At 46.4% G+C, this 12,814-nt stretch overlaps 1 protein-coding gene across 3 annotated transcripts in view; it reads left to right on the top strand.

Moving 5' to 3' along the window:
* Positions 1 to 5,909: 5,909 nt before the first annotated feature.
* The window catches only part of ITGA6 (integrin subunit alpha 6), a 74,377-nt gene continuing 67,472 nt past the window's right edge, over positions 5,910 to 12,814 (top strand). For 2 of the 3 annotated variants that reach the window (XM_045779756.2, XM_045779763.2), the window contains exon 1: positions 5,911 to 6,311. In XM_045779756.2, the coding sequence (XP_045635712.2) occupies positions 6,130 to 6,311 (182 nt within the window). In that variant the 5' untranslated portion in view covers positions 5,911 to 6,129. Of the gene's footprint in view, positions 6,312 to 12,814 lie in introns of all 3 variants that reach the window. The other variant, XM_045779772.2, reaches the window with a different exon arrangement.

Below are 12,814 nucleotides of genomic sequence, written 5' to 3' on the forward strand. Positions count from 1 at the left end.
TGAAAAGATGCTCAACATCTCTCATCATCAGGGAAATACAAATCAAAACCACAGGAGATATCACCTCACACCTGTCAGAATGGCTAGTATGAAAACCACAAGAAACATGTGTTGGTGAGGATGTGGAGAAAAAAGGAACCCTCATGCAGTTGGTGGGAAGGCAAACTGGTGCAGCCACCGTGGGAAACGGTATGAAGATTCCTCGAAAAATTAAAAATGGAATTACCACATGTAATTCCACTACTGGGTATTTACCCAAAGAAAATGAAATTACTAAATCAAAAAGATATATGCATACCTATGTTTATTGTAGCATTATTTACAATCGCTACAATATGGAAGCAGCCCAAGTGTCCATCAATAGATGAATGGATAAAGAAGATGTGGGGTATACATACAGTAGAATATTACTTAGCAATAAAAAAGAATGAAATCTTGCCATTTGCAACAACATGGATGGATCTAAAGGCTATAATCCTAAGGGAAATAAGTCAGTCAGAGAAAGACAAATACCATATGATTTCACTCATTTATGCAATTTAAGAAACAAAACAAAGGAACAAAGAAAAAAAGAGACAAACCAAAAAACAGACACTTAAATATAGAGAACAAACTGATGGTTACTAGGGGGAGGTTAATGAGGGATGGGTGAGATAGGTGAGGGGATGAACCATACACTTATTGTGATGAGCAAGGAGTGATGTATAGAATTGTTGAATCATTATAGTGTATACCTGAAACCAATATAACAGTGTATGTTAATTACAATTGAATTTTAAAAAAGACTACACTGTGTGTGGCATGAGATACACAGAACTTCATGTTGTTTCTGATGATGGTGGAATGGAAAACCAAATTTTCCAAGTGGCGGTTTCACCTCAGCCTTGGGAGCTCAGTTTTAAATTTAACATGATTCATTTAAAGTTTAGTTTATTTCTGGCTAGCTGGCAAAATGTGGCTTCTTAGAAAATTTCCCTCAAAACAAACTTTAAAAAAGGAATCCCACATAAAATGACAATGTGAAATACTCTACAACATTTTAATGAGCTCATTATAAATGAAATAGAAATATTCAAATTAAATTTATTTATTTTTTAAAGATTTTATTTATTTATTCGACAGAGATAGAGACAGCCAGCGAGAGAGGAAACACAAGCAGGGGGAGTGGGAGAGGAAGAAGCAGGCTCATAGCAGAGGAGCCTGATGTGGGGCTCGATCCCAGAACGCTGGGATCACGCCCTGAGCCAAAGGCAGACGCTTAACCGCTGTGCCACCCAGGCGCCCCTCAAATTAAATTTATTTTTAAAAAGATTTTATTTATTTCTTTGACACAGAGAGAGAGTGAGAGAGAGAGAGAGAAAGACCACAAGCAGGGAGAGGGAGAAGTGGGCTCCCTGCTGAGTAGAGAGCCTGAAGTGGGGCTTGCTCCCAGGACCCTGGGATCATGACCTGAGCCAAAGGCAGATGCTTAACCAACTGAGCCACCCAGGTGCCCTGAAATTTACTCGAAAATATATCTGGGTGAATAATCTTAATGTCCACTGATGGATTGATAATGAAAACATGGTGTGAGTGTGTATACACACACACACACACACACACACATATACATACATATATATACAGTGGAATATTATTCAGCTATAAGAAGAAGGAAATCCTACCATTTATGACAACATGGATGAAACTCGAGGACATCATGCTAAGTGAAATAAGTCAGACTGAGAAAGACAAATACTGTATCATCTCGCTTATATGTGAAATCTAAAAAACCATCCAAACCCCAAACTCACAGAAATGGAACAGATTGGTGGTTACAACAAGTACGGGGGGGGGGGGGGTTGTCAAAAGGTACAAACTCCCAGTTAATAACATAAATAAGTTCTGGGGATTTAATGCACAGCATGGTGACTATAGTTAATAATATTGTATTTTATATTTAAAAGTTGCTAAGAGAATAAATCTCAAAAGTTCTCATCACAAGAAAAAAATTGAAACTGTGAGGTGACAGTTGTTAACTAAACTTGCTGTGGTGATTGTTTATATATGTATATGTATTTATATATGTATATGTATTTATATATGTATATATATAATATATATATGTATATATATATAATATAGATTATAATCATATTGTCAACTTGCTGTGATGATTGTTTATATATGTATATATATATATAATATAGATTATAATCATATTGTATGCCTTAAACTTATACAACGCTATATGTCAATTATCTTTCAATAAAACCGGAAAAATAAATAAATACATCTGGGTTTTAAACTAGGGTATAGCTGGCAATCTGGATTCTCCTGATTCCAGCCAAAGGTAGGTTTGCCCTTATAAAATGTGCTGTGACTTACAGCAAATAAAATGTCAAACAAAAAGCAGTAAGGTTCAGAGTGGAAGGCAAACCCCTGATCACTTGTATAAAGAGACAAAAAAGTAAAATGGAAAACTCTTTTTCTTTTTCTGAAGCATAAAGTCTGACATTGACTAGTACAATCCCTATTGGAAAAGCCTACTACATATGTCTAGTTCACACACTATGTTTATCCTGGGTCAATACATAACTCGCGAAAGCCAAATTTTGAAAGGCTCTACACAAGTGGAAATTCTGATTTTAATACAACATTTGAAGAGCTTCGGATCCTGTTACTTTACTAATCGTTAAGGCAAGGCAATTCTTTGGGGGTAGATACTATCCTTATCCCTACTTCATAGCTGGGGAAACTGAGGCATAGAGAGATTAAATGATTTAAGGTCATCTGGTCAAGCTGGAACAGAGGCCGAATTTGAAGCAAGGGTCTTGGGTTCCACAGACCATGTGCTCTAGGGCACATGCAAGTGTAAAACCATCAGTATAATGTAACCACAAAAGGAGAATAAAGAGAAGTTTTCCAAAGCTAGTTTCCACGTTGCCTAAAAAGCAGCGAATATGAAATTCTCTGCTGTTGGTGATGATGAAGTCAGTACAACAGCGAACTTGATAGCAAAATGATTACAGTAGGTCCCAGGAAATGGAAAATATTTCAGGCATGACATGAGTTTCTTCGACTTCTCCATAGGTGAGCGACAGTTTAAAATTATTTGAAAGCTCCCCTACCAAAGGTGGGATATAGAACAAATAATTTTCTTTTGAAAAGTGTATTGGTAAAATATTATTCAAAAGCTCTCATCTGAGCAAATATCTATTCAAAGCTTCCACAGCCTTTTTATTTAAAATTTTCAGTTTGTAGAAGTATGTTGTGATTTTATAATCATATTCTTAGGTATTCCTGTTTGTTTTCTAATCAACCTTTTTTGGAACATGACATGATTTTGTCATAACTGGATTTGTAGAGCCCTTCTTGCAATGGGCAGGTGCACACACAAAACACACACACACACACACACACACACACACACACCATGCCCTATACGGTCAGCACACCTTTATCGTCAAGCTAACTTTCTCCCTTTGATTCCAGACAAGTGTATTCTTGTCTCAGATTTAGTTTTTTTCATTTAAACTATGTACCTCCCTCCCTGGGTCTTGACTTTATAATTTTTAGGTTTCTTGCTTCTTTCATTTCTTCGGCCCCAGACACGGACAATATCCTCAGCAGATCCGGAAGGACCTCTACACCTCCCTTTCATAAGCTATTTCTCTCTTATGTTAGCACACCCCTATTTACCATGGAAATGACAACGGATTCACAACACTTGATTGTTACAGTTAATCAGGAAAAGCTAACAGTCTTCAAAGAGATTATTGTTAAGAGTCTGAGTTTGATTCAACTTCAAGTATGATTGGGGTCTCAGGCAGGACATAGGTGAAAGGTAGGAGTGTGGTTGAAAGTTTTCCATCTGCGATGGTCACTCGGGACACTCCAGGACAAGTCTCTTTTATCAACCAGTTCAGAAGTATTTCGGCAACTGTCACAGCCACGTGAGTGGCTCCCACTGGGTCCCAGCCTGCAGTAAGGTTCACTGGGCTCTAACTGTACTAGCTTGGACCTGTTTCTCTGGAATAGTATGTGTTCAACATGAAGAAAAAAAGGCTACCTTGCATGAAAAATCATAATACAGATGTTTCTTAGCTTACTCGATTAGTTTCCAACAGTCTCACAATCTTATCAAGGTTATTATGCATTTGTGAAAACAGTGTGATCTCCCACATTGTCTACTGAATTTGAACTCACTGCACCCTACTTTTAACTATACTTGACTGGAGTTATTGATTGGCAGACAAGTGGGACCTGCCCCTCCTATGCTGACCGACTTGCTCTGGAAGCTGTTATCACCCGAGGACCCTTGATGACGTCAGGCAGCATTTTTGTGCGGTGGGGGCTGCTCCCTTGGTACAAATACTCCTTTAGGCGAAGGGCACCCCCAACCCTATCCCCACGTGTACACACGGAACTCCAGGTCTTCTCTGGGACTGTACTCTGCTTCTGTTTCTAACACAGGGATATCAGATTCCAAGGCAGGCTCCCCAAGGCATTCCAGGAGACTTCAGGCTAGCACTTCTTAAACTTTTTTAATGGCATGGGACCCCCTTTTGTTAGGCTGCCAAAGATCATGAATCCCCTTTCAGAACAAGGTTTTTAAAAGCATAAAATACATGGGATTGCAAAGGAAACCAATTATTTTGAAATACAGTTAACAAAATGTTTAAAAAATGTGTTGTAGCAACGTATATACTTTCTAATTGACCTATTGCATGACAAGATCTAGTGGAGGGTCTACCTAATAACTACTGCAATTAAAGATATTGTAACAACTATGATGTGATGTTGGAGACTAAGTCATAGATACTTATCCTACGGCCACTGTGGTGTTTTGCCTCTATTCATAATGGAAAGAAATGCTAAATGTCAGTTACGTTAGTGAAAATAAAAGTGTAAAAATTTTTTGTCACCCCAATATCACAGTAACCCTGAATTCTCTCTCCCCTGCTTAAGAACCCCTGCCAATAAAATCGCCCTGGAGGTCAACACCACATTGGAGGCCCCACCCCATGCTCTGGAGGCAGGAGCCTTTAGGCCACCCACACAGAGCTCAGAGCTGCCTCTTGGCAAGGATCTAGTCCTGGGAATTTGGGGGCAGGAAAGGACGGCTTTTGAGCTCATGGGGACCACCTTACACACCCATCCTTTACAGTTGAGGAGCTGCTTCTCCGCTTCAGAGCACCTAGAAACCAAGTTTTAAATTGCTGACACCTGTGTGACTTCTCCCACAAGCTCTCCTTTTCACCGGGGCAGCTCCCTGGGTTCTCAGGGTCAAGGCTGAGCTTCAGTTTTCTAATCTGCGGATTGTTATGAGGGCTAAATGAGCTATAAAATGAGCTATATCAATTGTATAGCACTATCGAAGTTTGGGCTATTATCATTTTTGACGATTAGTTCTTTAAGGGCTGAAAACAATCCAAGCAGCTCCCTCCCCCAAGTATCTGGCAAGCGTGAAGCGCTCCAGAAGCACTTGTGGACTGAATGAATGAAGTGAGCATTTGCACGTGGGCTTCGGTCGGTGAGAATCCGCGGCTTAAGGCGATCAGGGCCGGCGCATCACCAGCACTTCTTGCTAACAGGTAGTAAACGCCTTTCTGGCTCTGCGCCGAATGGCAACCACAATTCCAGAGCTTCTTTCCCGGAGGACCCCCAGGACGGGGCCGCTGGGCCGGGAGTTCGCCTCCCCCCAGCACCCCGGTCTGCCACGGCTGCTTCCGGGCCAGGTAGGCGGCGGCGGGAGAGGCGAGGGGCTGGCGGGGGAGGGCAGGTTCGGAACGCCGCGCCGCCAGGCCGGCCGGGAAGGTGCCGGCAGCGGGGCCGGGCGGCGGGCGCGCGAGGAGGGGCCAGAGGGGTGGGGAGGGGTGGGGAGGGGCGGGGCCGGCGTCCTCGTCACTTGATAAAACGCCTGCGAGTCTCCAGAGAACAACGGGCTCATTCAGCGGTCGGGAGCTGCCCGCGAGGGGGAGCGGACGGGCGGCCAGCGCTACTCGTCCCGGGGGTGGGGCCGGCGCGGTGGCCAGAGGAGACGAAGGTGGCCGCGGCGGCGGCAGCAGCAGCGCGGCAGCCTCGAACCCGGCCCCGAGCGCAGGGCGGCCACCGCGGCTCCGGCTCCCCCTCCCGGTGCGCCCGCCCATGGCGGCCGCGGGGCAGCTGTGGCTGCTCTACCTGTCGGCGGGGCTCCTGCCCTGGCTCGGCGCCGCCTTCAACTTGGACACCCGCGAGGACAATGTGATCCGGAGAACGGGGGAGCCCGGGAGCCTCTTCGGCTTCTCGCTGGCCATGCACCAGCAGCTGAAGCCCGAGGACAGGCGGCTGTAAGTTCCCCGACTTCCCACCCCCGCCAGGGCGCCGGCCCGCGCGCGAGCAGGGGCGAGGGCGCGCCGCGTTCCCGCCCGCCGGCCCTGCCAGTGCCGCTGCCCCGCCCGGGATTCCGCCAGCCCCCGGGGGAGTGCAGCCCGCCGCCCGGCCCGGCCCGGCGCGGCGCCTCCCCCCATGCAGCCCTGGAAACCGGAGGGTCCGGGGGCCGAGCCCCGCGGACCGCGGCCCCGGTGCCAGGCGGGGCTGTCCTCGGCCCCGGGAGAGTTTACTTTTTTTTTTTTTTAAACAAAGTGTTTTCCGGCGGTCCTTGCCTTCGGGCATGTTTGCTGGGAACCCGGCAGGTGGCACGCTTTGCTGAGCTTCACGTGTGTGTGTGGGAGGGGGAGTCGGGGGGGGGGTGACCTGGGGTGTAGGGTCGCCGTGTCGCTGCTGTGGACTTGCTGGGAGCGTTGTTCCGGAAGATCCAGGCCTTTCCCAACCTCACGCAATACCCGGTTTCCCCGCAGACTCGGGAGCCCTGCAGAAGTTGGAAAGCCACTTTTCATCCTGTCCTGCGTGGCTTTCCACGCCCGGCGGGCGCTCCTGTGGGAGCTACTTTTACATACCCCTCCCCCCTTTTTAAAGATGGAATTGACCAAGCACCTGTTCGCATGACTAGATCAGCTGAGAAAACAAGACCCTATGAGTGGTGTGCCCCGTCCCTGCCCAGGCCCCAAAGCGTCCGGGGTAAACCCAAAGACCCTTTGGGCCCCTGCATTGGGCAGGCCCAAGCCGACGGGTTAAAGCAAAATATCCGATCTGGCTGGGGCTTTGGAAACACAGTTTGGAAGATCACTACCCCCCCCCCCCCATAGTATATCGGTGTTCCTCCCGGGAGAAAGTGGAGACTGGCACTGCTTAGCTTCTCTTTTTCTTTCTTAGTGTTTGGTTCCCACATGAGCAAACTCTTTAGGCTAGAGAGGGAGCTTAGTCCGTCTTAATCGCTGTGAGCCTTCGTCTTGATCTATGCTACTGAAAAATAAACTCACGGACGTTCCCTCCTCCCCTAAGGCTTTTAGTTGAGCCGAGGTCCTTCCAGGACCAGCAGACCGGAGAAAGCAAAGTGTAGCCTCGTAAAGAGAGGACTTGTTTATGAGGGTCAAATGGGATGTTAGAGCTGGAGGAAAGCTCTTGATTTCTGCAATTAACGACTTTGAAATTGGTGAATCTTCATGTCAGGTTTTTCTGATAACACCTGCTAGTGAAGCAAAGAAAGTCGTTGGGGGTGGGGAGCTGGAGGGCTGGTGGTCTGCAGGGCTGGCCAGGTGCTTATACTCTGACTTCTCTCAGTAGAAATCATTGTTAAGCTGTAAATCTGAAATGAAAGGTGGTTTTTGTTACCTCAGTTAATGGATGACGTTTAGTGTCTCTGAGTACTTCGGGGTGTGTAAATGTGCCTCCACCCACATGGAGAATTTGAACTGGTTAGTGCAGGCCTGGTTGTGGGCCAGCAGAGGGGATCATTCAGCGGGGTATTCTCTTGCACCTGACGCCTACTGAAGGCGATGGCTTCCTTGGAATAGGTGTTCAAGCCAACACTGTGAAGGGCCAAGAAAATATCTTTGGGATGGAGACTTGCAAAATGTGACGCTAGCCAGGAATCCCTGTCACTAAGCAGCGTGCTTGCTAAAACTTGTTACTGCTGCTTCACGTGCTCCTGTGGGTGAGAAGAAGCCTGTCATGGGAGTCTGCCGCCTTCTAGGAGGCTGACGGAGGGGAGGGGCTGACCAGACCCGGAGCGTCTCTTCCCTAGAGCTTGGAGTCTGGCAGTAACCACACTGTAGGGGGCCGTGGTTTATGTGAGATTCTGTCCTTTCCCCTTCTTTTGGTAAAGTGTTCCGGCTTCAGAAGCAGCTTTGGCCCTCCCGGGAGAACCAGGGCACACAGACGGTAATCACATCAGTCGTCACCTTTGTCTGTAACGGTTGTGGGTATAAATAACAGCCGGGGAGGTTGAGACCCCACAGCTTCGGTCCAGTGTCCTAAACTCTGCACTCTACAGAAAAGTTCAATGGAGAACCGGTGAGAGAGAGACCTGAGCTCAAATTCCTTCTGGGCCATGTGGCAGCTGTTAGTTTAAGCCTTAGTTTCTTTATCTGTAAAATGGAGCTATTTAATAAGGCAGTTGTGAGGAGTAAGAGGCCGCATGCACAATGCGTGGGGACTTGCTGACTAAATGGTGGCGGTTAGCGGTGATGCGTGGAGAAGCACTAATTGAATTCCTACTGTGTGCCCGCTCTGGACAGGTGTTAGCCGTTCTGATTCTGACTGCCAAAGAGCGGAGCCAAAGTTTATTATAGGTGGGGTAATTGATAATTTAAGCTTAGTCACATTTATGAAGCCCATGTTCAAAGCAATTGAACTTTAATTGGCCTTAATTAGACTGATAAAGTAAATTTGCTGAACAAGGGCCTTTATTGAGGCAGGAGAAGTGAAGAATTGTGGGAATATCAGATGAATGCGCTGTTACAGAAATTGCCATAGGTTTTTGTGGGTTAAATTTTCTACAGTGCTATTTAAATATTTAATACCATCTTGAACTCTAGTTAAGATTTTATAACAGAATAATGTATCTGAGAGCCTTAGAACGTGTTGGGTGTTCGTAAAACTTTGGGGACTATAAAACGGAGCTGGAGACTGTAAAACTGCACTCAGGTTTTAGGCTGTGCATTAAGGAAGTTGGAGACTCCACATGATGATGAGATAGTTGTCTGAGTTACTGAGGTCAGGCTGTGCACTCCATGGGATCTTTTCATTTCTCTTAGGTAGTGAAGGTTGAGTTACCACCCCTTCCAGGCAGACCATGTGGGACGACCTCTGTGGGTATGTCCATTCCATGAATCATCACTCTTAGCTGTTCTGGGAAGAGATGGATCTATGTTTGACTATAAGGCAGAACCTAGAAGGGAGACATCTGTAAGATATTCTTATAGAGCAGTTCTGGGTTTTCCCCAGTCCGTTCTCTTCTTTGGGGAGCGTTCTGATCATCTTCCAGAGGCTCTCCAGGCCCATTGTCGTCCTTTCTTCTTTCTTCTTACGATTTTTATTCGAGAGAGAGACAGAGAGCGCGTGCGCACGCACACTTGGGGGGAGGAGCAGAGGGAGAGGGACAAGCAGACTCCACACTGAGCGCAGAGCCTGACGTGGGGCTGGATCCACGACCCTGAGATCATGACCCGAGCGGAAATCAAGAGTCGGACACTCAAGCAATGAGCCACCCAGGTGCTCCCCCCGCAACCATTGTCCCTTCTGTTCTGACTCTGATGTTTGCTTTTGATTTTTCTCAGACTTGTGATACTCCTGCCTTTAAAATCATTAACTAGTCATCTAGTCCTAAAAATCATCTAGTCCAGCTACTCCCTTTATAGGTAAGAAACTAAAGCTGAAAGTTAGGAAATGTCTGAAGTCTCACAAGTGCTTCAACAGAGTCTTAATAGAATCTGAATTTGAACTTGGTATTTCTGACTTGTGCTCATGCCATCTCCTAAAGGAAAAGTCGGAAATGTCTTTCAGACCTGGAGAAATTGGCCAGCATCTGAATTTTGGAAAAGTACTATGTTATGTTGATTTATTAAACTGCTTCCCATGTGAATCAGGGCTATCTCTTTAAATACCTGTGCCTGGACTCTCTTCCAGTTGACCCGTATTCCAGCTGGCCTTGGACCAGAATCTGGGTCCTTCTTTCTTTGCCTCTTACTCTCTCCCCTTCTGAAAAAGCCCACTGAGGGGTGAGTGGAACTAGCCAGGGATGAGAGCTGTGTCCAGGATGTGTCCCTAAGCACTGGCTCCCTTGCATCATTCACAGTGCCATGTGGCCCAGGGCCAGCATCCAGGGACTGTGCTCAGTCACCTTGAGTCCCAAGAGTGGAGAAAGTGCCAAAATGGGCAGGGAGACTTAGAGGAGGTCATAGGACTCTACAAGAAAGAGAAATAGACAAGTTTAATTTTAACACAAGCTGGTGTGAGACCATCCAAGTAATGACTTAGGGGTTTGAAAAAATGGATCGGAGTACTCATGGTATGAAGAATTTGTCAGGAAAGTCAGGTTAAATGCTTATGTAAGATTCTCCATGATTGTAAAGAAGCAGGTACCATGTTGTTCTTAGTTGTATAGTACTCTATTTTAGCATAACAATAGTAAGATTTAGTTTAAGCTTTGGTCATCAAGTAGAACTTGAGCTATGGCACATGGTTACCCTAGGACCTTGGCTCCACATAGTACTGTGACAGAGTTGGCCAGTGAATTATTTGGCACTTGCAAGAGGGATAGTGGAGACATAATAGAAAATACTGTTGTATGCTTACATGACTGGGTCAGTTTTGTGTGGAACACTGATTGGGTTCTCGATCAGCCCATCTTAAGAAAGAACGTAGTCAATCTCAAGAGCCAGTTTAGATTTCTCCATGAAAGCCTGTGAGCCCACCCTACACTATAGCAATTTCTTCTTCCTTTGAATGTCAGTAGCACTTAGTATCACGTGTCTGACAGTTCTCATGGTTTCGTGTTTAACTGTTAGCCATGATTTTCCGAGGATGAACCAATCCTTCCCAACTGGATTATAGGTTACATGAGGGCAGAGGTTTTAGATTCATTTCTTTGCCTGATAGCAGCTAGCATATACCTTGCAAATACAATGGAGTCCTATCATCGTACACTCAATTTAACTTGTGAAATCAACTCTTTCAGCTCAGGGTAGAGAGAGAAAGAAATCCCTTGATTTCACCCGTTGCCATTCCCTCCTCAAAGTAGCCCTTGGACTCTGCTGCCCCCAGGGAAAAGGCAGCTATAGGCGTGATGCAAATAGATACCCAAGATGTTAATTCTTGGTTTTTGAGTTTTGAAGGACTCCCTTCCCAGCTAAGGGATTTTCACGAGTGATTTTAATTACATTTGATTTTTGCCTTAAAGGCAGACTTGAGAGCTTACCCCCAGAAATGCAGGCTGCCCTGCCCTGCAGTGGGTGCTTAGGATTTGTGGGTTGTTATAATGAGACTAGATAGGGTGGCTGTAGAGCAAGGTCCTGAACGCCCTTGACAAGGGTGTGTGGGGGTCAAATGAGAGCCCGTGAGGGTACTTGGGAATTGATGGCTAAAGCTTTAGTTATTCAAGGCTAGTAGGGGAATCTTGAATGTGTGGGACTCTAGGGGGCGTGGGGAGGCTGCTGACTTCCTCTGCTCAGAGCTGTGGAATGGTGATCCGGTTGGACCTTGTGTCAGAAGCAGAATTCTGCTGCCCTCTTAGGAGGTTGGTGAAGACTCAGCCCTGCAGTAATGGGCGCCAGGGCCAGCACTCACCATTTCTTACCTTTTGTGTTTGTTAAATAAATGGAAACCAGGGCTGTAAAAGATGAAGTGGCTGTGGCTCATCGTTGGGCACGTTGGTTCTCAGTCTACGTCTTCCGTGCCCCCCGGACCGTGCAGCATGGGGTTTCTCTCGTTGGGCTTGATTATGATCATGGTTAAGTGTCCATCCTTCCTTCCGTTCTACAGTGACCATGTTTGGAAAGTACATCTCAGAGGAACATGCCTCGTAGCCTTTTGGTTAGCTGAATACGAGTTGGGTTTCAGTATGTGGAGATCAGCGGGCAGACAGATGCCGGGATGGTGAGGGGCTGGGTGGGCAGTGACTTCGTGCACAGGGTACCCGTGGAGGGTGAATTGTGAAGTAATAGGGCAAGTTAATGAGGAATACCAACTTCCTGGTTTCCAGATCTTCTCAGACCTCTCTGACTTTGGAAGTATCCCCCTACCTTATCCCTGGGAGACTGGGAAGTTTGCACTCTACCCAGGGCAGGGTTGATGATGATTTATTTTCCTGGTCCTTTGTTTGGCATTAATGTACAGTAGGAATGCTGGGTCCGTTGGTGCAGAGCTGGGTCTGATTGTTCACAATGAAGCTGCCTAACGTTGAAGATGCGCAGACAAAGCGTGGAAGTCGTGTGGGCTAGTAGAATTTTGTTAAACTGGCACTTGGAATTGGAAACAGTGATCCCTTGGATCTAAATCAAGAGGCTAATTGTTGATTAGCCCTGAACTGGGGCAGGTGCATTGGCTCCTCAGCAGAGTGGGTCCCTGTTAGCCTAAATAACAGGGTGGAATGATCACCGTCTAATCTGCTGCTGTCTGGCTTTTCTGTTTAGGTGAATAAGGCAAGAGAGTTCCAAATCCGTTTACTCCAGAGTTGGTGTGCCTGTAGAACGACTGCTTTCTTAGGCCACAGTGTAGCCCCAGACTCTCCCCCACATCTCTTTTCTTCCCTCCCTCCCCCTCTCTGTCCCTCTGTCCCTCACTCCCTCTGTCCCTCTGACACATGTGCTGGATTCCAGTGTTGGATACTGCCGTCACTTCGCCCAATCCCAAATTGGCAGAAAGACTTTAAAAACTTTGAAGACTCTAAAACCAATGAGCTGGCAAAGAAGACTGTTTTGACTGAAGGGAAAGTGTCACTAAAGCAAGTGCA

This window comes from Ursus americanus, chromosome 1 (genome assembly GCF_024610735.1).
Source record: "Ursus americanus isolate L20-20 chromosome 1, mUrsAme1.1.p, whole genome shotgun sequence".
Taxonomy (NCBI): domain Eukaryota; kingdom Metazoa; phylum Chordata; class Mammalia; order Carnivora; family Ursidae; genus Ursus; species Ursus americanus.